The 26618-nt window shown below is 40.5% G+C and overlaps 1 protein-coding gene across 13 annotated transcripts in view; it reads right to left on the bottom strand.

Moving 5' to 3' along the window:
* Positions 1-25471, bottom strand: part of DNAJB6 (DnaJ heat shock protein family (Hsp40) member B6) — a 49828-nt gene extending 24357 nt beyond the window's left edge. For 2 of the 13 annotated variants that reach the window (NM_001012556.2, XM_040680228.2), the window contains exons 1-8: positions 25406-25471; positions 17463-17571; positions 16085-16194; positions 13674-13733; positions 13220-13330; positions 5276-5407; positions 4276-4417; positions 3301-3371 (exon numbers count right to left, since the gene is read on the bottom strand). In NM_001012556.2, the coding sequence (NP_001012574.2) occupies positions 3301-3371; positions 4276-4417; positions 5276-5407; positions 13220-13330; positions 13674-13733; positions 16085-16194; positions 17463-17527 (691 nt within the window). In that variant the 5' untranslated portion in view covers positions 17528-17571; positions 25406-25471. Of the gene's footprint in view, positions 1-2575; positions 4001-4275; positions 4418-5275; positions 5408-13219; positions 13331-13673; positions 13734-16084; positions 16195-17462; positions 17572-20612; positions 21701-24353; positions 24498-24597; positions 24741-24837; positions 25074-25152 lie in introns of those variants that run through there. The other 11 variants (XM_040680219.2, XM_046921691.1, XM_046921705.1 and 8 more) reach the window with 11 other exon arrangements.
* Between the last annotated feature and the right edge of the window lie 1147 nt (positions 25472-26618).

Below are 26618 nucleotides of genomic sequence, written 5' to 3'. Positions count from 1 at the left end.
CCGACCTACTCTGGTCTGACTCACTCTGCAGAGCAGAGCTCTCCCACTTGCACCACAAAAATGCCTGTGATTCTCCAAGGATGAGGTCTTCTAAGAACTGAGAACTACAACAGCTGCAACAATTTTAAAATGTGAAGCATTCTAAGGCAAAAAAATCACAGCTTTTTCAGTAAAGCAAAGTGAAAGGGTAGACGCCATGCAATCTGAAAAGTTTAGTGCGTTGCATTGAAGTTATCACCATGCATAATGGACCAAAAGGAGGCTGCACCAAGAAAGAGCATTACAAAGTTATTGTATTCTACCAATGAACTTTGAAGCAGGGCATGAAAGAGTAAGTGACAAAGATTCCAAAGATTCAAGAACTCCATCTTAGTTTCTCCAAACCGCCAGAAGAGGTTTGATTTAAACTGGGTGGTGCCCCAAGCATCCAAATTAATCCTTCCTGGATGATGAAATGATACTTTTAACCATACAACACCCATTTTTGTCAGCTCTCATCCCACTGCATATATGTAGCATTTGCTAAAATTAGGAACCTTTGCTGTTATTAAGTATTTTGTGCTACCTGGGCCAAAATATAGGTGTAAGGAGATTTGCTGCCCTGGATGATTAATAGTGTGTCAGCTTTGAACATACATGCTAAGTTCATGTTAGTAAGAAATGATACAAAGGTTGTCAGAGCAATCTAATAAGTGTATTTTTTCTAGAGAAAAGAAACTCATTTCAGCAGCAAAATGACAAAGTCTGAATATCTAACATGTGATAGGAAGGAAGAATGGAAGTTGGATCCACAGTAAGCATAGGATTCGGATTCATTTTTGTATTCAAAATGAAGCTGGACGTTGTGGAGGTGTAGTATTTCAAATAATTCTACATATTGAAACAGGTGGAGACTACTACATTTTGGTCATGTGTAAGGTGTCAGTTTTTCAATCTGCAATTTACCCCTGAGTGAGTGCTTTAAATCTAAGAACAAATGGAAGCACGTGGGTACAGAACTGCCACTAGCAGCTAGGCTACCAGAACTGCCTCATTAACTTGAGCTACTTTAAGTGTCAACCTAAAAAAAAAGAGAATAGAATAGAAGGTAAAGTTTGGCAGCTCAACATAAAACCTAATGGGTATCGACAGGAAGGAATTCAAACTCAACTCCAGATTGTCCTAATTTTATTTCAGTTGGTCAATCAATTTTGAAGCTTTTTTTTTTTTAAACAGTTTACATAAGTTAAAGGAACATGTCCTATAAATGTAAATTAACATTTCTCAGAACTCAAGACAGCACAACCAAGTCAGATTTTGAAATAAATTACTCGTTTAGTTATCATCTGGGTCAAGAGGAAACATACAAGGGGGAGAAAAAAAAAAAGCATCAATAAGAAAACACTGTTTGATAAGTTCCAGAGTGAGTTTGTGCTTCTACACAAAAAGCCACAACACTGAAGTAATGAGAATTCTGCAAAGAACTTGAAAAAGGACATAACATCTCTAGTCCCAAAATCAAAGTATACATTAATGTCCACTATCAATTTGGTTCTCTGAACTTAATATGAGAAAGAGAAATTTAAGAGAGGCTAACTCTGCTCTCAACGTGCATTAAATTACAGCAGCTTTTTAGATTGGTGGTTTTAGGTGAAAGTTGAACCCGCTGTTTTGCGTGACAAACATGAGCAAATCTTTGTTGTATTTAATAATCAATGCATTTGTTAGTACAAAGTAGATGGTGTTCAGTAAGAAGGCATTAAATGACCAGCAGAAAACACCATGCTATTTTCCTAAACATGAAGCCAGACCACAGAACTTGGTGAAGGCCAGATGTTCAAAGCTTGTGCAAAGACAGAAGCTGCACACCCATGATTTAAGCGTGAGATTAACCAGAGGCTGCCAGGTGTTAACATATGCCAATATTTATTTGCATGCTTCCTTCACATTATCAAATCATCTTCCACTAAACTTTGAAAATCTGGTCTTAGCTACAAACTGACACTTTGCCTCATTCAATTAGTTAAAAGGAAAAAAAAACAGAGAGAGAGAGAGAGAGAGAGAAGGGCATTCAACCATCATTTCTTTGGTTGATAACATGTCAAAACCAAAGTGAGTTCTTTCATCCAGGCGTTTCCCTTTCATTTGTCCCTGACTGTTTTGCGTAAATCTTCTCCAAATCAACTATGTTTGTTCACAAAATGTGCAAAATTTTTAGCATTAGGAAACCTTTTTTTTAAAAAAAAAAGACTAATTTTTTTGGACACAATACATTATTTTTTGTATTAGCCTCAGAAACTGAAGCCTCAACAAATTCATTTGCTTTCAATGCAGGGATACACTTTGGGCCCAGAGGGAAAAAAAAAAGCATTATGGCAAAAGATGGAGTTAAGAGAGTCAGCCTACGAATGCTTCTTAAAAAAAGAAGTGCTTCAAATGCAGGTTTAGAAAAGAAATTAAATGCTTTCAGTCACACTGAAGCAAACATCCGCAAAGAAAAAAAGGCCCTCATCCTTAAGATGGAAGAAAAAGGTGGTGGGAAAAAAAAAAGCACTCTTTTCCCAAGTTGCCCAAATCACACACAGACACAAGAAGGTTACAAATGCCATTCATGAAAGAATGCACCACAAACATCAGCATTTATTCATTTTGAATTAATTTTTTTTTTTAGCAAATGACAAAAGACCCAGCTTACTGGCTTCACTTTTGTTAACCTTTTGCTTACATTACACATTTAAACATTTGTCAAAACTTACTAAGTTGTCTGCATTCATGCACAACTAGAAAACATCCTTAATTTATTTAAACCAGAAATGCATTACCAGAAATGTATTAACATCGTTCGCTAGTAAACGTTAAAAAAAAAAGTTGAAATTATTAAAAACCTTATCCTGGAAATGTTAACTTCACAGCAGACTTAAACTACTATTGGCTCACATTTCAAACAAATTGGAAAAAGCAAGATTCATGCTAGTGTTAGTGTACATCTTGCCCTAGCACTACTGAAGGATCATGGTTCACCTTGGATCATATATGTTAAAAAGAAAAGTGCATACAGAAATTTACAACAATTTTAAGGACAAAAAATGGTCCTATTGATGTGGTCCCAACAATTAACTCAAAAGTCTATGACAAATACGAGCTCCGGTGAGCTATTTATACTACTTAAGATTAAGTACGGATATACAGAAAGTTGAGTTCATTTGAAATCTTCAAAAATTGTTCCTGTCAATCCTCAAATGGTGGCTGTTATAGCTTAAAATTTCTGTTAAATGCGTGCGTTGAATTACTTGTTATCCAAGCGCAGCAGCTGCTCCTTACCATTTATTGTTAGCGACCTTAACTGGCCATCTTCTTCAACTTCTACTCTCTCTTGTCCATTCTCAACAATTCTGTAGGACAGAACACACAGTTACCTATTTTAAACACTATCAGCAGTTTGAAAGCCTACACCAGACCTAGGCTTATAGATAATGAAGTATAACAGAGCACTGCTCGCTTAACACAACAGTAGTTGGCAAGGTTTCACAATTAATAGTGCAGGAGCTGTAACCAGTAGCCAAGCACAGACCATCAGTGATATTATTTCCAGAAAGCAATTTTCCTGCTATAAGTTTGAATCCTACAGTTAATCCACACCTAGGTTTTAACTAGCATGGCATTCTCCCCTCATGACTAAAATGAAGAAACCACATTGATGGATATAAACTCTGAAACCAAACTCAGTGAGGAAAACACATCCATATTAAAAATGGAGGAATGGCTTCCCATTCAAAGCAAAATGTTATGCAAAACTGATTTCACTGGGTATTTCTTTTCCTTAAATGCTTAAGTACAGTAATCATATTCAATTACTTGATCACTAATTTGAAAGAGTACTGAACATTATGTAGGGTACTCTACATTTTCCCAAATGCAGCAGTTTCTCCATTACCTATGGGTGTGCCATGTGCAATACCTGAAAACACCTTCATTTTACACATAGGCAGTCCCATAGCAGACCCTACAAGGCTGAACAATTCTCGACTGTTAGGAGCTCAGACAAAAACAGTACCTTCTCCATTTTCACATGCTGTAACTATAAGCAACTCAGCAAAGCCAAGAGTCAAAGAACCCAACACCACTTTTTTGCCTTTATTTTTTCAGAAAAATCCAAATTTTCTGATGAACACAACACCAAAAGTAATAATACCAACCAATACACACATAAATATATTGTGTGTACATAAACAGTTATATTCATGTATGCATAACTATACATTTCTATGTAGTCTCATTGAAATCTCTCTCTCTTACCTCTTTGTAGTAATTTTTCTGCCGTTAACTATTTTAGTTGAGGTTGATACTGATTTGAAGTTTCCCATCCCACTTCCACCAAATGACGTAGAGGAGAACGAAGTAAGGCCTCCATGTCCCAGAGAACCAAATGAAGTAAAACCTATAGGGGAAAAAGTTAACATGAAAATTATTTGACTAAAGCCATAATTTTGCATGACTGTGGTCTTCAAATTTATCAGCTACTCAGACTACCTCCTAGCTTCAGGATGCCCTTTGATGGCTCCATCAACACAGCATCAGTCACTCATGGCATTAAACACCAGCGTAAACGTAAGATCTCCAGCCCCACTGACTGCTTCCACATGGACAGTTTCAAATGCAGAGCATTGTCCTCTTTTAAAGAAAAAGCCTGTCAGTTGAACTCAACCACTATAACATTATTTCCCCTCAGTGTAAAACTAATAGCTATAACAAGTCGGATTTTTCATTTTAACAGACAGTGGGTTGCCTTACGCTAACAGACAACACAAGTTTTGTATCACTAACATCCCAACTAATTCTCAGAATCTTAACACTTGAAACAATGCTGACTACCACAAACACTCAACAAGCTCTGAGACATAGACCTCATCATTCGAGTTAACTATTCCAGAACTCATTCTAAATAGTACCATGAGTTTCAAAACACAATTTTCCCAGGGTGTTTTCCAAAACTTAACTAAACGCAGTCACACCAATGCTCAAGGACAAAAAAAAACCAAAATAATTCTCAAGCCATAAAGAAACTGCAACGTAGTCTTAGAGGTCTGTTTACCTTTTATCAACTTTCAAGTAGTCTAAATATTGTAATGAAGGTCTATTTACATTCAGACTTTTCAGAGAGCAGACTAAATTCCCAAAACATCAGTCTCAAAATTTCCTGAACAAAGGGAACTTTTAAAAAGTATTTATCTGCTTACTACATTGAAACCCTTTGTGAACCAAAACTGCATTCCTTGTTAAATGCTACCTTATTTACCTGTGTCAAATGAAGGAAAAGCATTTCCAAAAGCAGGGAATCCACCAAAAGCAGATAAAAATGATCCACCAGCTCTGCTTCTGCTTCCCCTTGGACCCCGTCTGCCCCCGAAGAAGTCCTCAAAAGGATCTTCTACAAAACAGAAGACATTTAAAGAGGTTAATCTCACTGTATTTCATCATTCAGGCTTCTTTGAATTAAGAAAAAAAGTTCTAGTTGCAAGACTCTTCCTTTGAAATGCTTGATTCTACTGAGATAGAGCACTCACTAAGAAGGCAACTCCCACTGTCCTTTTGGACTAAATTCTGTCTCACATTTAGAATTACAATTAGAAGTAGTTTATTTCCTTATCATTTTAGCCATTTAGTATTAAAACAACAATAAACTTACTGTAAATGCTCTTTCATTTCTCAGCACAGTAAGTGGTAAGTTGTAACAGAAATATACTTAGTTCAGATGCTCACACAGCATAATTGACTGGGGAACACGATAAAAGAACTGCAAATAAACACCAATTTAACTGTGTCCACTCAGCATTTGTCAGATTTAGAACTCTCGAGATGCATTATCATGATCTCTACACAGCAATAAGGAGTAACACTATGGAAAAACTAAAATCCCAGAATTTAACACTGTTTACAATATTAGACATGTATCTACTGCTCACAGCTTATTGCTGCTCCAGATTTACTGCAGTCCACCACTATGAGGTCTCTGAAAAGTAACTTCCAGATCATTTGTGTCAATAATTGAAATATAAAAAGCCCAATCAAGGACTGAACTATGACTCAAATTTCAACTACTCTGTATGTTTACTTTAGCCCTTGCCATATTAGGTTCTTTAAACATTTATTCTGGTGCAGATTTAAGTAGTAAATTATGGGACACTGTGCATAAACCTATGAAGAGGCATTCAGACACCATCAAGCAGGAGGGAAAGGTGAAAAACAGAGAGTGCCATGGAAAAAACTATGTCAAATTCACACACAACAGTACGTCAGCAGCAGTTATCAATTCCATTCCCATTAGGAGAGCAATAGATTCTTTCTAAAGATAGATATTACATACATATAAAAAAAGCCTACCTAATACATTTTTGTTTATGTATAATTTTATATATATAAATAGACATCTCTGCAAGAATATCCTGATTTACTTAGAAGCAATCAATCTTTCCTAAAATACAGACATTACTAGGGCTAGTTGAAAAAGGATTTTTACTAACGCTCTTCAAACAAAGAACATGAGATTTCAATCATGCAACACAGACTCAATATATGTAATTTCTTATTTTAAACTCCAAAGTTCAAGAGCTTCAACTCATCAAACAGAACTCTACGAAGATGAGTGCTGTACAGTACCAACAATTTTACCAAATTTCACAAGTGCAGATTCAATACTGAAAGCTAAGCCAGCTCAAGCTTTTCCTGAGAAACGGAGAAAGTGGTGACAGCATCAGTAGGGGCATGAAAGGCACGCTGATGTAACTGTACTACTGTTCTGATGTACTAACTGACAACCAAAAGGTCAGAGATTAGCCCTCTTCTGGTACCACCACAAAAATCCAAGCTGATGTATGCTACATAACCAAGTTAACTCACTAGTGACATTTCTAAAGCAATCAATCTGGTAATAAAAATTACTACTTACCATCTGGTGCATACGTGATTCATTTACAGAAGCGTCACAATGTATTGAAGGCTGAACAAATAAAGCCCTTAAGGTCCAAAAACATATTCCCACCAGGGAAGATAGAAAATGCCAGGAACAACAAAAATAACCCTAGTTTACTGAATAAAAGTAACCCTAGTTACTGAATAAAAAAAAGCAGGACCAAGCTTTTATCTTACATACACCAGCAAGCTATGATAAAGTTTCCTTGTTTCCAGGCCTTTTTTTGGTTGCTGTGCTCCTGTGCTATTTTTTACCTCAAGATAATCTGTTATTATCTTTAAAACATTAGAAGTAAAACCAGTTCTTAGGCATAGCAATATGGGAACCTACAACTATAGTCAGCATTTCCCAAACAAGCACTGTAGCCATTCTTTTTTAAAACTGCTTATTTTCAAGATAGTTTATCAGCCAGTAAGTAAAACCACTGCAGTTAATTGTTTTGAAGCCTAATATATTTTTGCTAGGGTGACTCAGAAGTTAGTTATGAAGGTCATTCACTCACGTGTACAAATGATCTATATTATATTACTCTTACTGTTAAGCTTCCTATTTATAGCCCAATTTTTCCTGTTACCTGGAGTTTGAATAGAAACAAAACAACCTGCCATGTAAGCTCTGAGAATACGATCCCCCCACTCTATCAGCCTATTCCACAAGTGACTCTCCCACGCAGAGCAGCCAAAATGATAGTTTTATGGGAGATCCCAGAATCCCCCAGAGATCCCCAGTGTCAACACAGCTGTAAATGGCTTACTGCCTGCTCCTTGCCTAACCTACACTTGGGCATGCTCTATATCAGCCTTTGGCAAGCCTACACACTGAAAGAAATCTGTACTCCACTTCCAGCCTCAGGTGATTCCAGTTTGCAGTTCTGCTAATAATCCTCCAACGTTCTGCCAGTAATTCTCTCCAATAAATGAGATGCTCAAACCTGACTGCGACCGATTGCTGAATGCTCAGCAAGACAACTCAGAGGCAGGGAGATGGGGAGCTTTTCCAAGGCAATAGTCTCTCCTCCTGACTGTGCTGACAGCCATTCAAGTGCAGCACACAGAAAAAAAATGCCAAAAACACTGAGGAGCGAAGGCAGCAGGAGGCTTCTGCACGATCCTTTGTTGTATCCACCACCATATACACATTCATACAGCAACCTCACAACTGCTCAGGCACTGTTTATGCTTTTAGACCATAAATCAGGATGATGAATAGTTCCACTCAGCAAAATAATAACATTTCAGCCTGGTAGGTCTATTTTTATGATTTAGCAGAACCTTTCAACGTGTTATAACCTTTCCATATAGACAGCTTTTCCAAAATGGTTCAAACTAAGCTAACACCAAAATATTGGGGTGTTTTGTTTTAATGACTCCTCTTACAATAATAATTTTGGTACAATTTACAATGTATATGATTTTCATTTTTGATGTCACGTGCTTATCAGAGCAACAAAACTGAGCAAACCACACAACAACCACAAGTGAAGGCCCTTCCAAAAATGGAAGACACAATATACTTTGCAATTGACAAACATCATAAAACCAAAATGCTGGACCTTAAAGTACTACTGAATACTGTCCATTTTAATCAGGTTAGTACCAGAAGCTTATGAGATGACAGACTATCAGATGCAGCTCCAAAAGAAGTGGTCAGCACACTTCTGAGATCAAACTTGTGGCACCATGGAAACGGCAAGGGGCAAAGAGACCAAAAGGTGAGAAGTCTGGGAAGACAGGGAATGCCTTCTACTGGATCAGTGGCATGGGACGACACAGAGACACTGGGGAGAAAAGTAAATGCTTAAACAAAGAATTCACCAGAAACTGTTAGGAAAAAAAAGAAACACGAAGGACTTTAGGATTCTTGCTGTTGTTAGGCGGAAAGACTGCAGTTACATAAGCCAAGTTAATATATAAGTAGGAAGGAACACAAAGCCTTCAGCAACATTAACAAATCCATCTGAAAATTCTGAAGTTAGAAGTAATGTATTCCTAAAAGAATTTACTTCTATCAGAAAAATCTCTGTGCTAATTCAAAAGCAACTATCCTGTTCACCTGGGTAAATCATTACGGCAGCTCACTGGTGTAAAGCAGAACCCTACTTTATCTTGTGGAAAACAATTTAACCTCAAAACAAACCAAACACAGCCACCACCACTGAAAATCTCACTGCAGCTCGAAACAACGTGGGTCATGATCCCCTCCTCACCCTCAATTCTCAGCTGTAACGCAGCATTTTCTCACTGTCAGCAGCATGATCCACTTGCAGAATGCGAGAAAAGATGGGCTCCTTTTTGCTCTCCTGTCCTATGATCACAGAACTGCATGACTAGTAGCATTAACTCACTGATCCAAAAGAGAACACTGCATGTTTGTATTGTTAGCTTTCTCCTGCATCCATGAGCTAACCTGACTCAGCACTGGCAAGACCGGAGTATCTGAAAGAAAGCAGGCAGGAAAGCACAGCACAGTGGAGGAAGGGAATAAGGGAGGTAACAACTGAGTACCCTGCACTTGTCCACAGTCCAGTTTTACTTCATGATTTTCATTAAAATCATCCTATGACATTAGCTCAAATCATACCAAAAGTAAAACTGAAAGTATCACATTTCCTATTGCAGTCACTTCTACCATGACAGTGTTGTAGTTGGGGCAACCAGATCACTAACAGCTCAGCCTGACAGAAAGAAGTTCCACATCAGTTTTCTGCGGTGGCTCCCAGTGCAGCTGTAAAAGCACCTACACAGCTACAATGATGGCAGCTGGAACAAGAGCCCAATGGTCCAGAGGAGCACAGGGGCATGCAGCCAGCAGTACTATCACGCTAACCCTCATGACACAGTAAAGCTTATCCCAGTGCAGTGCCATTGTTCACCTCCAAAAAACTGAATAGTCACACTGCTAGCAAGTGGTCTCGCATGCACAAACTGCTGCAGCCAGAGGCTCTGACAATCTTACAGGTAAGTATGCAAAGGATCAATGTGAAAACAGGATCACTGCTCAGTCACCACCCCCTGAACTACCTGCCCAACCAGTAAACCTTCTTTCCTTTCATTCACTGCAAGGGAAGCCACGCTATTGCCTCTGCCAAAGTATGACACTGAGGAAAAGCTCAACACCTATATTGCAGATGCAGAAGGATGACACCATAACTGCAATGCACTGAGCAAAGTGACGTTGAAAAGCTGCTCAGCTCCTACAGAAGGAAGCAGTCTAACTGAAATGTATTCAGTATTACAGGCTGCACTGTTTCAGCAAGCAAAAGACAGAGCCTGCCATGAACTCTTTGAACCAAAGCACACTGTGAGCAATTGTACAGACCATATCAGAATCGATGTAATAAATGCAGGTCAGAATAGCATGCTCATGCAAAGGGCTATAGGTTTATAGCACATACAATAAAATGAAATTATTGGAGTAGATGTTTCTATCTTATCTCCTATTTGAAAAAAGTCTCAAAGATGCAGATTGACAGGAAATACACACAGGGCTTGCACTACAGTTTTGGAGAGTACCCAAGACACAATGAAGTACACCATCTGAACTTCACAAGCTGCAGAACCTATAGGCATTTCCCAAGGAAATATTTTCAACCTTAATTATTAAGGACACTGCAGTTGATCTCTTGATGCCACTTACTCAGAAGAGCCACAAAGATGCTGTTGCAAACAGTGCTGATTCACCTGTCTAGTGTATTTCACCACAGTCTTTTATAATTGCACATTCCATAAATGAAATGTCAAACAGATGCTTGCCCCACTTACTTATGAAAGCTTACCAGCAGAATTGTCACAGCATTCGAAAAGTCTTTCTAAAGATATATAGCAGTGATTCAGGATTACCAATTTGCTACATAAAAGAGACTGAGAACATTATCTTTTAATTCCATCTATACCGTAATTATATAGACACAGATCACTGTGCAAATGCTCAGGCATACCTTAAAAATGGAGGATTCTTCCACTACCACTGTATGACCTGCTTGCCTTGTGCCATGCCCAGCACTTGTTCTCTTAAAGATAAATTTAACCTGCTAGATATCCAAGGAAAAAAACAATTCTGGAGACCAGCAAGCTGAACCAGCTCATAGATGCACACAATTAATACAATTAACTATAGGTAGGGGAAAAAAGGCATGTCTGGGACCTCCTCTTAGGCCAGTGTGCTACCAAACAGCCCCTCAATGCATCTAGGGGGACAGCAGTGAAAGATTCAAGTTTTAAGAGATGGAGAATTTGAGCGTGGCCTCTTCAACAGCACAAGCTGTATGGAGCCACTGCATTACTTCCATCAGTTCCTGTGTGATAATGCTGGCAGGGTGAGATGTTTCCTGCAATGGAAATGCTTCCTTTGAATCTATAAAGTTACTTCTGAAACATCACTGATACTAAGATCCAGACCACTCCGTGAATAACTATTGCATGCTTCCATACCAAAGCAATGAACGCACTTATAAAGCTCTGAACTTAATATATACCAAAAGCTGCAGATTTGTGTCAACAAAGTTTAATTACAAAGAGGACAACAACATTATACAGGACAGCTTTAATTGAAAGCCTCCTCTGTTTGCAGTTTTAGTAATCTGACTAACAAATTTACTTTGCCTTAGAATATCTAATCATCATAATTACCACAAGATGGGATTACACATGGATTAAAACTATGATTTTACTCTTACGCCCTAGCAAGACTGTAGCTAAATTAAAAAAAAAAGGGCTTTTGAATTGGAACGTGCCATTTCTAGGTTACTTATCCTGAAATTTCTATCTCACCTTCCCTTAGCTCCCACTACTTAACAGTCGCTTCCTATCCTTGTGATGAAAAGCTCCATGAAGCTCTGCCATTTTTGAAACGATGTCCTAAAATACATTTCATATAAAATACATTTTGCAAGGGTTACTGCACACAATTTTCCTCTTCCAGGTGAACTCTTCAGACTGTACACCTTAAGTAATTCATCACACTTCTCCTGAACACTCACCTACTGTTTATGTAGCCAGTATTACAGAAGTCAACCTGCAGTAATTCTCTGTTGTATGACAGAACCAAACTACATAACATACAGCTATCCAGCTGAGTTTCTCCTTGACAAAAAATGTCTGCCTAGTTAGCTATATAACAAAGTTACATTTTTACTGTTGGAAATCAAAGGCACAATCAGAGTTTTGAACGTCAGAAGGTACACTGATAAAACAAGCATTTACACACACTATAGCTGCCAAGCTCTCATTATCTACGTAGAATGAGACAGACAGACTTCTCTCAGCCATCAAAGTCCAGAGAGGACACCCATCTGGACCAGCTTAACACATGTGACATAGAGAAAAGCACGGTTCCTTGCTGGACTTATTTGCCTAGACATACAGGCATCTAATGGTGTTTAACATGCTCTGAAGCATCCTGCTTAGCTCCTGCTAACTGAAGGGTAGCGGTCTGCTCCAGCGCCTGGGTTTTATTTTCTAGCCCATACAGAAATTATAGAGTATATACTGAACATAGGATCTGATATCCTTTATAGGTCACAACTTATGCAGCAGAACATGCACTGAGATGCTGCATTAGAATTCTACCACTTCAGAGAAGACCCTCGTACACTTGACCAAGTAAAAATCACAATGACAAACGAGCATCAGCACTATGGTAAGATCAGTTTAGCAATTTTGTCACACATTGCTTCCTTTACCTAAAAGGAGCACAGACTTCAAGAGATACCTAAATTATCTACAGATACCTGTAGATATCTGTACCTACAGAGGGGCTCCATCCCCCAAGCAACTAGAAGATTCTCTAGATGATGTATGCAGCTGTTTTTATCTTGATACCAGAAATTTGTGGTATACCAATTCACACTAGGAGACACGCTGTAACAGTTCAAAGTAACCTAGTCAGTCCAGAAGCTCTCCAAACTACATTAAATATTTACCAATAAAAAGAGGTCAAATTCAGCAAAGTCCACAGAGAATTCCAGTGTATACTTCTTCTGTCCAATGTTATTTCCTTGCAACCTACAGAGACAGCTGCCACAAATTTAGGTTTCTTTTAAGCCATGCCTTCTGACAAACATGAACCGGTAATCCAAACGTATCCTGCGCCTGTACTATCACATCAACTGAGAACAAAGGAGACTGTAACAGACATTTTAATATACAATTGTTTACGATCCATTTCCAGAGCTACTCCTCATAAAGCTGTTTTAGCTATGTATGTTCTCCAGGATCGAAGTGAATCAGCCACACGAGAGATGGATGTAACTAAAACAAGCAGGTTACTTACCGAAGAAGTCAAATGAAAAAGGGTCCCTTCCACCAAAAAACTCCCTAAAGACATCATCTGGGTTACGGAATGTAAATCCAAATTCAAATGGATTATCATGATGACTTCCACCTGCAAAAAACAAGTTGAATTTCAGTCACCGCCACACACTTGCACTACCAATAAAGTTCAAGCCAATGCAGCTTTTCAGGCACCTAAAAAAAAGTATATACTAAAATTCCTAATATTTCTGTCATCCTCTCAGGTATCCCACAAAGCAAATACACTTCATACTTAATCCCTAATTGATATGAGTTCAATTAAATCTATTTTCTTCTTCCAGATATCTGTAGACTAATCATAAAACATAATAATCATAATATACTTTAGGCGTTAGCATAGGCAATCCTTTAAAAAAGCAGCAGAAAATGGCTTTCCAGCAGAACAAAGAAAGAACTGCCAATTGACAACATACCTCCTCCTCCATTTATTAAGCCTTCTTTTCCAAATCTGTCATAGATGTCACGTTTTTTAGCTACAAGGAGAAGTTGTACATTGTATCAGTAAATAAACACAATAAAAAAAACAGAATAATAATAAAAAAACACTTAACTGGTCTTTTCAGCTAAACTTCTTCTCAAAGATAGTTTACTTAAGTTCTGACAAGAAACCAGTAAAAATTTTTGTTGAGGGCCACCAAAGCAGTTTAGGTTCAGAAAGAGCAGACAAGTCATTTTACACTTACTACCATGTAGTTAAAGAATCTTAGGGCCCCTTGTGTTAGGAAAAAAAAATACTGTCATACATGAACAAACCTCAAAATGATACCCATCTTTATATAGCTACCATGGAAAGCTTTCGGCTGTAAAGCTCTGGGATTCAACCCTCTAAGTTGGTTGAAACTTGGCTAGATAAAGCCCTGGTCACCTCTCTGCAATAAAGAAGACTCCACAGGCTCTCTGACGAACTGTCTCTTGTTTACAATGAAAATCCCTCAGCACATTTTGTTCCTTTTATTCAACTGGAACATCCCTTGTTGCAGATCTACGCCTTTTATTGTGCAAGACCAAGTTCATAGTGAGAAAGTAGTAAGAAAGGAAAAACAGGATTTTGTGTGTCTATAAACTCAATTATAGCTATTTTATTTTAATAAGGAGACCAAAAAGTTGTAAAAAAACCAAACAATTCCATGGAAGGATTCGACTCAAACTGCTTGCTCTCTGTTGTTTCAGAAGACATGGAATGCTCTTCATTTCACTGCAGACCAGCATCCCAGTATCCATGAGTAGGGGAGAGAAAGCAAGTTAATTCCATATTACTACATAAGATCAGCCTGCACTGCTGGCATTGGAGGGGAATCCGAGAGTATTTTGCTTGCACCTCATTGGAAGCATCACTCAAGACATCTGATTTTAGACTTTTCACGTTAATGTGTAATTTCCACAGTAATATTTTCAGTGGAAGACATTTTTGAAAGTTAAATAGCATAATTGAAAGAAAACGCAGTTACCTCAAACAGCTTCTGAAGAATTAAATACTTCCTTCTGGCTAACAGAATTCCAATTTTACATACTGGTCATCATTTAGAAATGATGCAAACTTGCAATAGGTACACACATACACACACACAGAGCAAAGCCTAGTTCAATGCCTTTGGTATTGCCTTTTTAGAACACAAATAAAGGTTAACCTACGCCATCAATTAAAAATGGACACAGAACAAACTGTCAGAAGCAGCTGAAAACAGTTAAGACCCAAGAGCTCAACAAGCCTGAAGTTCACCCTGAAAAAACTTTAATGTACTTGAAACCTCAAGACAAGCGTGCCCTGTAATCAGATCATTTCAACATCCTTTGCACATGTAATCCCTTACACAACTATTCTCCTTGCAAAAATCAGTCTTCATTCAAGCCTGTAATGGTGTCAGAAACTTTATTAAGTTTGCAGGCCACTTGACTGCCCCTCAACCATTGGGCTCAGGATTTAGTTACCCTTATGCCCAAGTGACTGTTAAGATCCCACTAACTTTGGTTTGGCATATATCCGAGAAAAGGAAATATTTTCAGAACATGTTCTAAAATTCTAGGAGTGTATTCTTCCCAAAAGAACTATAAACCCCCCAGACCAGTATCCTACTTTCTTCTTACTCAAAGAGTTTACTTAAGAAAGTGAAGCTTTAGAAGATTAAAGATTCATAAATTCAGTTTTATTTCTCGTGCCAATTAAGAATCAAAATCAAATCAAAGACACAGAGTGTACAAGATGGCTAAACCAGGCCAAATTCTGAAAGGTAATCTAGATCCTGCTGCTACTTTAAATAGAGCTTTCCCACTCACTCACTGGTTCCAGGTGAAATCAAGGACACTTCAGAAATAGAATACAGACAGCTGCAGTCAATTATAAAGGAAAATAATCAAAGTTGCTTAAAATCACTTCATTATGATTCAGACTGCTTCTGCTTCTGGAAAAGTTAATGCTGTTTTTCAAGCAAAAAAGACACAGGTGAACTAGAAAGTGAATTCCTCCACCACATGGGTCAGGCTAAGCAACTGATTTCAATTAGCACTTGCCCTGTATTTATGGTAATATTGATTCGACCTCCCTAGACAAAAGTGGATCTTAGCTTCCAGAAGGAAATTGTTTGGGTTACTCATCTAGAAAGATACTGAATTTTTAGTTTCAAAATTTCTGCTCATTCTGTCTTACCTGCAAGCTTTCACACACACCCCCCCCGCCCTTCCTTTTACACAGGAAGTAGTCTAGTTGCATAGAAAGATAAGGTTAAAATACCCCTTTAAAAGCATCATGAATTTTCTCCTCAGCATTTTCAGTCTTAAACTGACTATCCAGAGAGCTGCAGTGCAAATGCCCTTTTAAAATACCTACCATCTGACAAAACTTCATAGGCCTCGGCTACTTGTTTAAATTGTTGCTCTGCTTCCTCTTTATTTTCTGGATTCTTATCAGGGTGCCATTTTAATGCCAATTTATGGTACCTAATCAGAAAGAAATAAAAGAATATTTTACTTTGAAATGAAGAAATATGCTATAAACACAGACTAGATATCAGGAAGAAATTCTTTACTGTGAGGGTGGTGAGAACTGGAACAGGTTGCCCAGTGAGGCTGTGAATGGTCCCTAACTGGAGACATTCAAGGCCATGCTGGATGCAGCTGTGAGCTGCCTGGTCTATAGGGAGGTATTCCTGCCTGCAAGGGGTTGGAACTAGGTGATTTTAAGGGTCCCTTCCAAACCAAACCATTCTATGATTCTAAACACAAAATATGTCAAATGAGTTTTCAGAGACTAAAGTACTTACAGATTTCCCAGTACTTTATATCTTGCATCTAGAACAGCATCAACAAATCTTGCAAGTATACAAATAACTGTCTATCCAGATTTCCTTAAAAAAGTAATTTTAAAAAAATGGAGTTCTTCAGATATTTTTAGATTTATTATTCCTGAGTATTTCTGAGCACAAGGTAAGCATGGCAAAACATTCCATAACATTTCTGCCATACACTTCTTCTTAAACACTCCATACTCCAACTACACTATACTGCAACCAACTACTGCAAGCATCAAGAGAGCTCCTCTGATCCAAACAGAGGTGATAAAGCTCCAGGAGCATCTCAGTAACTAACTGTGGTAGTATCTTACATCAGTGGCACGTTTGATGGCTACCTCGTATACAGTCCCCATCCTCAAAAGGGATTTTTTTTAGGCTAAAAGTTCAAAATTACTTAGATGAACCAAGCTAAACCTGTGCTAATGTTGATTTGGAGCATTTCACGCAGCCACGCAGCATTACAGTTCAAATTCTAAGTTGACATAGATGTTCTTGTGCAAATTCCTGCACGTACAAGAGAAAAAAAAACTAAACTGCCATGCATAGTGCAATTTGATTAATTGTAAAGCAGGGCCCCCAGGAGAAGGCAAGATAAACACAGCATTTCTAGGTCACTCAAAACTGCGCCTTAATGTCAAACATTTTTGGTATACCAGGAACACGTACTATGGGAATGTCTCCTCCCAATAGTTTGCTGTAAAGTAAACAGTATCTTTTAGGGAAAAACAAAAGGCAGCATGCCAAATACTTGTTAGTAACTTAGAAATCTAAGCACCTCCGCAAACGGAGGGGAAGATGAGCTGCAGTTCAGCCATGGAATATTACCTCAGATGATAACTATTCATCCAAGTATTGAAAACAAAGAGGATATATTTGCTCCTTAAAATATCCCACATATACCAATGCGATACTTACGCTTTTTTAATATCTTCTGCTGAGGCATGCTTCTGCACTCCCAGAACTTCATAGTAATCCACCATGTTTCAGCAGTTGTCTTGTTAACAACAGGTGGGTCTTTCAAATCCTGCAACAACAAGAGCTTGTAAATGAAGTCTGTACGGTAACACTGCATCGTTTTTAAAAAGATCAAGGCAGGACTTAGTATTTGCTACTACCAAACCTGATCTAGTAGGTGACTGCTTTTACAAAGTCAAACGTTCCAAACATACACACAGACTCACACAAAAAAGATTCACTTATTTTAGGTTGACACATGAGCCAATTAGTTTGATTCTAATTTGGATTCATGTTCTTTAATTTCACTGAAACACAGTGAGAAGAGATTAAGGGAAACAGCAGGTTCCTGAAATAAATTAGACAGAAAAGCTAGTTTTAATCACTACAGTAAGAAGGAATTGTACTGTATGCCATCATTTCTATATACACGAGTAACTTCTGAATGGAAAAGCAGCCACACATCACACTACTTTATGGCACCTAAGTGATATATCAAGCACATGAGCATAAACAAACAGCAGTGTTCTTCCATAGTATTTTAGTAGCCTTTCTTGTATTCAGATCCTGACAGAAAAATCACACGCTGCCAAAGCTACTGAATGCCATTTACTGTTTCCCAACAGCAAGTACATAAGCCAGAAAAGACCCCTGAACTGAAGGCTAACCAACCAACTCACATAAGGAAGCTGATTGTATTCCTTAGAATGAGAGAACAGCTTTCACAGGAACAAAAATGAACTGAAAGCACTATTTTCCCCCTTCAAGTCACTCAGTGTTTCCAGTTTCAGTCCAGGTAGTTTCACTTTTACATTCTTTCACAGAAGTGCTGTAAGAATCAAGCACAACACTCTGAAATAAAGTTACTCTATTGATACTACATGCATCCTCCAATACCCTGAGATACAAACTCTGAAGTGAGACCTCCTTTTGCAATAATTTGGTATACCTTCAAAATAACATTGCTGTTACAGGTTAAAGGCATATGGATTTATAAAGGCAGGGGATGTGGTTGCATACACACCTCCTCAAATGGCAGGTTCTTGCTTAAACAGGCACTGCCATGCACTTCCCATCCCACTACCAACAGAAACAAACGTACTGGAATAGCTACGTGCTTTTTGCAATCTATTTAACTACAGAGTCCCACAGACGCTGAAAACATTAAAGTGCAGCAGGTAAGGAGGCCTCTAATTGACTCTGCCCTTTGATGAAACCTCCGCACTGAACAAACAGTATGGGTATAGTTAGTAGTGCAACCAAAACTGGGAAGGGATGCTGGAAGACACACAGTAAAATGAACATCAAGAATGCCAATATGCATATAATAAGAGCAAGCTTCAATATGTAAACAGGTTACAAAAAAATAACCCAGAATACTCAACTATCAACTGGCCTAGCAAGATTTGTTGTTTTACAAACAAATGGGAAAGATGTGAAACTCCTGGAGCAGGTCCAGAGGAGGGCCAACTAAGATGATCAGAGGGCTGGAGCATCTCTCCTATGGGGAAAGGTTGAGGGAACTGGGATTGTTTAGGTTGGAGGAGAGAAGGTTTCAGGGAGACCTCATTGCGGCCTTCCAGTACTTGAAGGGGGCATATAAACAGGAAGGGGAATGCCTGTTTACAAGGGTGGATAGTGATAGGACAAGGGGGAATGGTCTTAAACTGAGACAGGGGAGGTTTAGATTAGATATTAGAGGAAGTTTTTCACAGAGAGGGTGGTGACACACTGGAACAGGTTGCCCAAGGAGGTTGTGGATGTCCCATCCCTGGAGGCATCCAAGGCCAGGCTGGATGTGGCTCTGGGCAGCCTGGTCTGGTGGTTGGCAACCCTGCACATAGCAGGAGGGTTAGAACTGGATGATCACTGTGGTCCTTTTCAACCCAGGCTATTCTGTGATTCTATGAAATGATCAGAACAGCCCTACTACCACACAGATGAGGAGCACAGTTAGCAGGGGTTAAGTACATTACCTAATCTTGGAGCCAATCATCATGAGCAATAGTATATGTAGAACATACACATTATAGAAAGAATCTGAAGGAAAAGAAATCCAGTGTGTTTGCATGTTGTATCTCCTCTGGATGTGGTATCACTCAGTTTTTACTTGCCACCCCTGCAATACACGCACGGAATTAAGACACGCAAGCAGCTCTCTGAAGAAAACAAACTGCTCGCATTCTCTCACTCAACCATTCAGGCAACAGAAAAGAATTCATCTACAATTAATCAACATTTTTATCTGCTGGTTACCATAAAGCATAAACTGCACTGCTACAATTTCAGGCATCAACGGAATGTTTTCTTGTGTCTGAGAAAGTTTTAACAATATTTACATAAAGAAAACTCACCTCAAGCTTTTTCTACCATCTAGCTTAGGCAAAACATACTAAACCACAGAACAGATAGCATCAGCTAACATTCTGGCCCTTAAAAATACTTGGATTTCTGTACAGCACTCAGTAAGCAGGGGAAAAAAAAAATCATGAACTAGAAAAGAAGCCTGCCTACAATACAGGAAAATAAAAGATTTGAAATATTTACTCAGGAAAACAACCACCACCAACTTGCAACGAAACAGAAAACAGTAATGATTGATAGTTTAAAGGCAGTAGTAACCTGCATAGTTAAAATGCCCCAACGATTCCAAGAACCAAACCAGCTACCCCCCTGCAAAGCAAAACCCAGAACTACTCAGCCATCCTAATCAAAATGCCATAAAGAAGATCCTTTCCCAGTCTCAAATACGTCAAAGATTTGTCCTCAAACGCACAAGCAACTCTCATTAATTAGGCACTCAAGAGTCTTTTTCCTTCCACGAGGATTCCAGCCCACATCAGTTAACTGCTCACTTCCAACCACAGCAAACCTTCAAAGCCTCAAAAGAAAAATCAAGCAATAATATTCCAGATCGAAACTTTTTCATAACCTTGGTTTTTCACTTGCAAAAATCTACAGCTGCTCTCGTATGCATAACTGCATTATGTTTACAGGATTCTATCAGCTACTCCAACTCCTCGTGAGCATGAACAAACCCAACTGCCACACATTCATGCGAAGTAAATTTTCATAGATTTCTCAGATCTCACAGGAGAAGTTCTGGCTTACCAAGAAGCACAGAAGTCACACTGATACAAAGCAAGCAACATGCTGAGATTGGAGGGCTTGAGACCTTCCTCTTACAGTAAAGCCTTCCTCTTACAGTAAAGCCTGAAGCTGTATCAGTTCACAACGATCTTGAAACGCGTCTAGGAGTCTCTCTATGCAGTGAAGTCCTCAGCTACAAAAAAGGTATGAGTATATTTACAAAGATATGTACAGCCATAAACTTCTGTAAGATCAGATGACAAGGAAGAAGTACTTTATCAGACGCACAGCCTTCCAGAATGACAAAGCAGCCGCCCAAACTAAATAGAGTAGAAGAAGGCACCTAAATGAGAAGTTATTAAATCCGCCAGGAGTGAATTTAGACAACAAGGGCCAGGTGACCTTTGCAATCAGAAAGTTATCTATTTCTGGCCATGAAGCAATGGTGTACAAAGGATAGTCCTGAAAGATTCCAGAACAGCTCAAGCATAGTGACTAGTTCATCACCTGGGCAGAGGGAGATCAGGTTCCAAATTCCCCGATTCACACAATTTACCCAAGAAGCTGGTATCGACACCCTATGAGCTGCCCAGCCATCCAACCCCTCCTACCTGTCTGCTTTCTGCATCTGAGTCATTACATCCAGCAAGTAACACAGGAGAACACCCTCTTTCAAACCCCAGCTCAGCTTCAGCTTGGGTCTGACCTACTCAGCAGCAACTGAGCAATTCAGAGATGTCTCCGCTATGTCAACAGATGATGAACACGCAGTAGATGACACACATGCTCTAGGACCTTTGAGAACTACAACCTGTGATTAAGAAAATATGATTTCTCACATTCCAAGAGTTTTTATTAGAAAGCAGTGTGTCAGACCTGATGAGTTTTTATGCTCCTTCAAAGAACAACAAACACTCCAAGCAGCATCAGTACTGATGGATCCAGGGCCGCGGATAGGACGGCACGCAACACACGCTCAAGTGTTCTAATATCTCCTTAACTGACTTTTATATAGCTAGAATACTTTTGCTAAGTCTTATTATTTACAGTCCAGTAAACTTAAGAGGCATACCCTAATATTTCCAGGCTGAAAATAACAACCTTTGGATGAAATTCAGTCACGTCAATTGCTCGCTGCCTACAGATTTTGAATACAATCCCTGAATTGTAATGACTTGCCTACTCTATCTTTCCAAGCAAATCTTCTAGAAGGGTAAAAAAAGGTCAATCATAAAGCATTAACTGCCACAGGAAACAGCACAGAACCCCACTCATACAACCAAGGACATTTCACCCAGCACAACACACTAAGCTATACGCAAAACCTCTCTGCGCTTTTAACTTCCACTGACCCCAACTCAGAAAAGCTACCTAAGAGTTTCATTTCACAGGCTCCAGAAACTGGCTTCTTTCATGAGAAATGTAAATACACAGTATAATTAAAGTCAGCAAAATGTACTTAAATAACAATGTTTATCCTCATCACATTATACTACCAAGCATCCCCGAGAGATGAATCTAACCAAATCAACATTCCAAAATGCTTAGTTTAATCCTATGCTTACAGCAAACATCCTGGCTCCATGTTAGAAAACACTTGTCCTGAAGTGGTATTCTGAGTCCAATTTTATTTAAGGCAACCAAAGAAATAATGTTCTTTTTCAGAACAACTAAGACGGACTTCCACAGATTCAAACTACATTTTAAGAGAGAAAACAATTTCTCCTAATCAAACAAAATTTATGGCACATAAGTTTTAATAGCAGCTCTACTGTAATGTAGCTACAAATGGCCTCAGCCTTATTATTTGAGCCACAAACTCCTTCAGTACAGGACTACCCACAACAGAAGTGAGAAGGGCAGGCAGGGGATGTAGGTCGGTACAAAAGAAACTGGATATACAGGAAAAAGACATTCACATGCATGAACGTAGTTAAATAAACAAACAGTCCGAACTTGAGAGAAACCCAACATCCAACCCCCTGCAATGAGCGGGGACAACTACAGCTCCATCAGGTGCTCAGAACCCCATCCAGCCTGACCCTGGGTGTCTGCAGGGATGGGGCATCCACCACCTCTCTGGGCAACACGTCCCGGGGCCTCAGCATTCTCGCTGTAAAAGAGTTTTTCCTTATATCCAACCTAAACTTACCATCTTCTGATTTGAAACCATTTCCCCTTGTCCTGTCACCACAGACCCTGCTACAGAGTCTGTCTACTTTCTTACAGCCCCTTTAGATACTGACAGGCCACTCTCAGGTCTCCCCACAGCCTTCTCTTCTCCAGGCTGCGCAGCCCCAGCTCTCAGCCTGTCCTTGCAGGAGAGGTGTTCTACCCATTGGGTCTTCCTCTGGATATGCTCCAAAAGGTCCACGTCTCTCCTGTACTGAGGACTCCACAGTAGTTTCAATTTAAATCTACGCTGAAATAAACCATCACCGTATCTAAGAACTAACAAGTCTTGACAACATTAAGTAGTTTCTCACTGATCTTTCCATTCCATTAATAAATTGATTAACATTATGGTCAAAGGTAAAGCTGTTGATAGAAAATGTTCCGTTCAAAGCACCACAATTTCTGAGGCATGGACCAGAAGGTCTGTCTACTCCACGCTGGGAGCCCTATGTATTGACATGGGTGAGATGTGCCAGCAGCACAAGAGCAGAACGTTAACACGCATGGCTGCATCACTCTGCCCAACCTCGTGGGACATCTCAGTCAATGCCAGACCAAACGCAGTGCCTCCGGCCTCACATGAACACACAAACATCACTGTGATCCGGCACAACCTCACCTCAAACGAGTCAAACAGATGCTGGAGTTCTGAAAAATTTTACAGTTAAAAATATATAGTTATCTCCATAGCTCAGTCCAAATACTACTAGGAACTGATACGTCCTTCATACTGAAATGAGCCTTTAACATTAAGTTACTCCCTAATATCTCACCAAAAAGACATCTCCAGAAGTGAAGCCTCACATGGTTTCTCCCAGCATCCAGCCAAACCATGTTAGCAAACCACCTCAATCCAGGAAAGTAAGAAGAAAATAGCAGAGAAAAAGCCGTTTGGGTAAGAATGCAGTACAGGCAGAAAGCACAAGTACTGAAAGAGACAAATCTGACAGGGCAGCTTCCAGGTAGAAAAATTATTACTAACAGCACCATTTAAATCCCTTTGCTAGTCAAAGTAGCAACACACGTTTCTCCTCCAGTGCTTGCGGTTATTAAAGAAAATTTAATCCTAATTTGACTTGCATCTCCAAGAGGCTCCTGCTCTCCACTGAACAGCAGCATGAGAGACAAGAGGGAGAAACAGTTACACAAGCACTGTGCTCTATTCCAGCATTTACTTCTAGTTTTAAACAACTGAAAAGAAACACGTGAAAAAGGCAATCGGAGGCAAGACTGGCATATGCATTTACTTGCTCAGTCCAGTCAAACAAATCTTCTCTGACAACACAGTCCAGCAAACCAAATGGTACTTTAACAACCAAGCTCTTGATCATCAGCTGAACTTAATTCCTAACGAAAGTACAACCACCTCCAAAGGGTAAACAAAAATCAAGGTCGGCACACAGTGGGAAGTGCAGCCTTGGAGGACCAAGGGACAGGGCCTGCTGCGAGCAGCTGGGCTGACAGCACGCCAACACCTTGTTCTTCACATGCTGACACTTCACGGCATAAGAACATTAAGACCAGACCACCGGCTATGCAACATTAAAGTAACGGGAACGCTTCTGAAGTTAACTTTAGTGACATTACCTTGTCCAGGTTGGAACCAGCCAACCAATTTACTGTTATCAGAATTTGAATCTGCCTCAACGTTTTGATGAACCTTTTCTACTATCTTCTGTGGGCTGAAGTACGCTGCACAGGTTTTCAGTAGCCACCCAGAGTGCTGACAAACTGTAATACAACATAAACCCTTGCAATAAACACAAATACTGACTGTAAATAACTTCACTTCCCAACCCAGCACCCAGACAGAAGGGGAGCAGTCACTGACCATGACAACAAACAGCCTTACACTGAGTTTCCAGCTCAGCTTGGAACCTGGCAACACCCGGCTTCAAAACACTGCTGCCTTCACCCACAACACTTAGTTCTGACCCTGCTCTGAGTTACTAAAAGGAAAATGGAACTCAATTCCTATCAGGAAAAAAAAATATGTATTAAAAAAAAATAGAAAGAAGAAAAAACAAAGATAGAAAATGGCACGTTTAGTTTACAAGCATGCCAAAATTACTCGATGAACAAACGAAGCCGAAGTAAAAGGCCTGTTCAATAGGCTCCACAGCCCTGTCCGAACACAGACTCCTCGCTTTCTGTAGCCGAAACCAGCCCAAGCAGAAATAGAAGCGCGGATTTTCCCCGCCTAAGCCTTCTCTGCTCTCGGTAAGCACGAGGCAGAGCCGATCTGGGACAGCGCGGCCCGGGGATCCCACAGCTCACCGCCTCCCCTGCGCGCCGCGGGCTGAGCCCAGGGCAGCCCCTACGCAGACTCCCTCCCTTCTTCCTTCCCTCCCTCCCGCCCGCCCGCCCCCAGCTCCCCGCCGCCCACTCCGGCCTAGCGGAGCCGCCGCCGCCACGCAGCTCCCGGTGGCTCGGCAGAAACCCCCGATGCCGGCGGCGGCTCAGCGCAGCGCCCAGCATGGCGGCAGCGCGCCTCCGACAGCCGCGCTCGGGGCCCGGTCCCAGGAGCGCTGCCGCTAAGAGCCGCGGCCCGGCCCAGGCATCGGCGCCCCCTTCCGCTCGTTCTCCCCTTCCCCGGTGGGACCAAGCGACACCTGCCCGCGGCCCGACCCCGCGCTCACCCGCTGCAGTGCCTGCGCAGCACGGCCGCGACCTCCCCGCCGGCAGCCCAGGACAACGGCAACGGCGGCGGCTTCCTCAGCCGCAAACAGGAAGTGGCGTCACGAGCGCCGTCACTTCCGCCAAGCTGTTTCCGGAAGTTTCTCGAACGACGCACGGGCCACCTGCTCCTGCCCGCCCGCGCGCACGCGAGCGCGTTGCGCCCCCTGCTGGCCGTGAGCGGCGCTGCGGCGCGGGGCGCTCCTGAGGGCCGCCTGGGGGTGGGGTGGCCGCTTCCACCCGCCACAACCGTCAGCTCCCCTCACACAGCAGCGCGGGAAGGTGCCTCTGTTTGTGTGAGGGGAAAAAATAAGCGTGCTGCTGGGAGGTGGAAGACATTAATAACTTTGGTTTAGACACACGTTCCTCACGCAGTCTTCTCCCTCATGAACTTTAGATTATACTTGTATTTATATTATATTTGTATTGTGTCATGATGGGTCCAGACCATACAACTCTATTTATCCACACAAGTTGAACAACTGATGGCAAAGGAGCATGGCTCTGGAAGGATCTATGCTGCTTTATAGCACCGCATGAGTCTATACACAGCTTTTGCAGCACCACTGCCCTAACTGTAGACTGTGTGGCCCACCAGTAGCACTGCTCATGGATAGGAATAATGCTTGGCAAGTCTTAGAGAACAATCTTGCAGCTGGAGAAAGGCAGGCAGGAGGAGGTGGAGCACTTTGCTCACAGCTTAAGGGCTGGCTGTATGTGATTCAGTTTGACATTTTTGCTGCAAAATATAGAAAACACAGAGATATTTCCCAATAAAGAGGGAGAAACGAGAGGTTAAATAATTAGAGAAATTACATGATTGTATTTTAATTGGATAACGCTTATCTTCGACTTAGAAGGGGGATACGGATACATTTCGCAAGAATTTGCAGAAAGAATAGTTGGTACAGCCATCAATTAGGAGTATCATTCCTTGGGGTACCTTGTGGTGTCAAGCTCCCCCTGTTGGTAGATGACCAAACTGCCTTTCCAAGACGTCAGCTCAGCCTCCAGGATTTTCCAGGCTAATGGGATCTGTGTCCATCCGCAGCTCAAAAGAAATACTGTGGCAATGACTGCTTTACTTTTAAGAGGAGCACTCTGATAAAGTATTCATATTGACAGCTCACTACTGCTGAGCCACCTTCTCACCCACACTTTCTCTCATTCAAGCTG

Source organism: Gallus gallus, chromosome 2 (assembly GCF_016699485.2).
Source record: "Gallus gallus isolate bGalGal1 chromosome 2, bGalGal1.mat.broiler.GRCg7b, whole genome shotgun sequence".
Lineage (NCBI taxonomy): Eukaryota > Metazoa > Chordata > Aves > Galliformes > Phasianidae > Gallus > Gallus gallus.
Note: the sequence above shows the minus strand (reverse complement) of the source record. Positions and strands in the feature narration are given on the sequence as shown.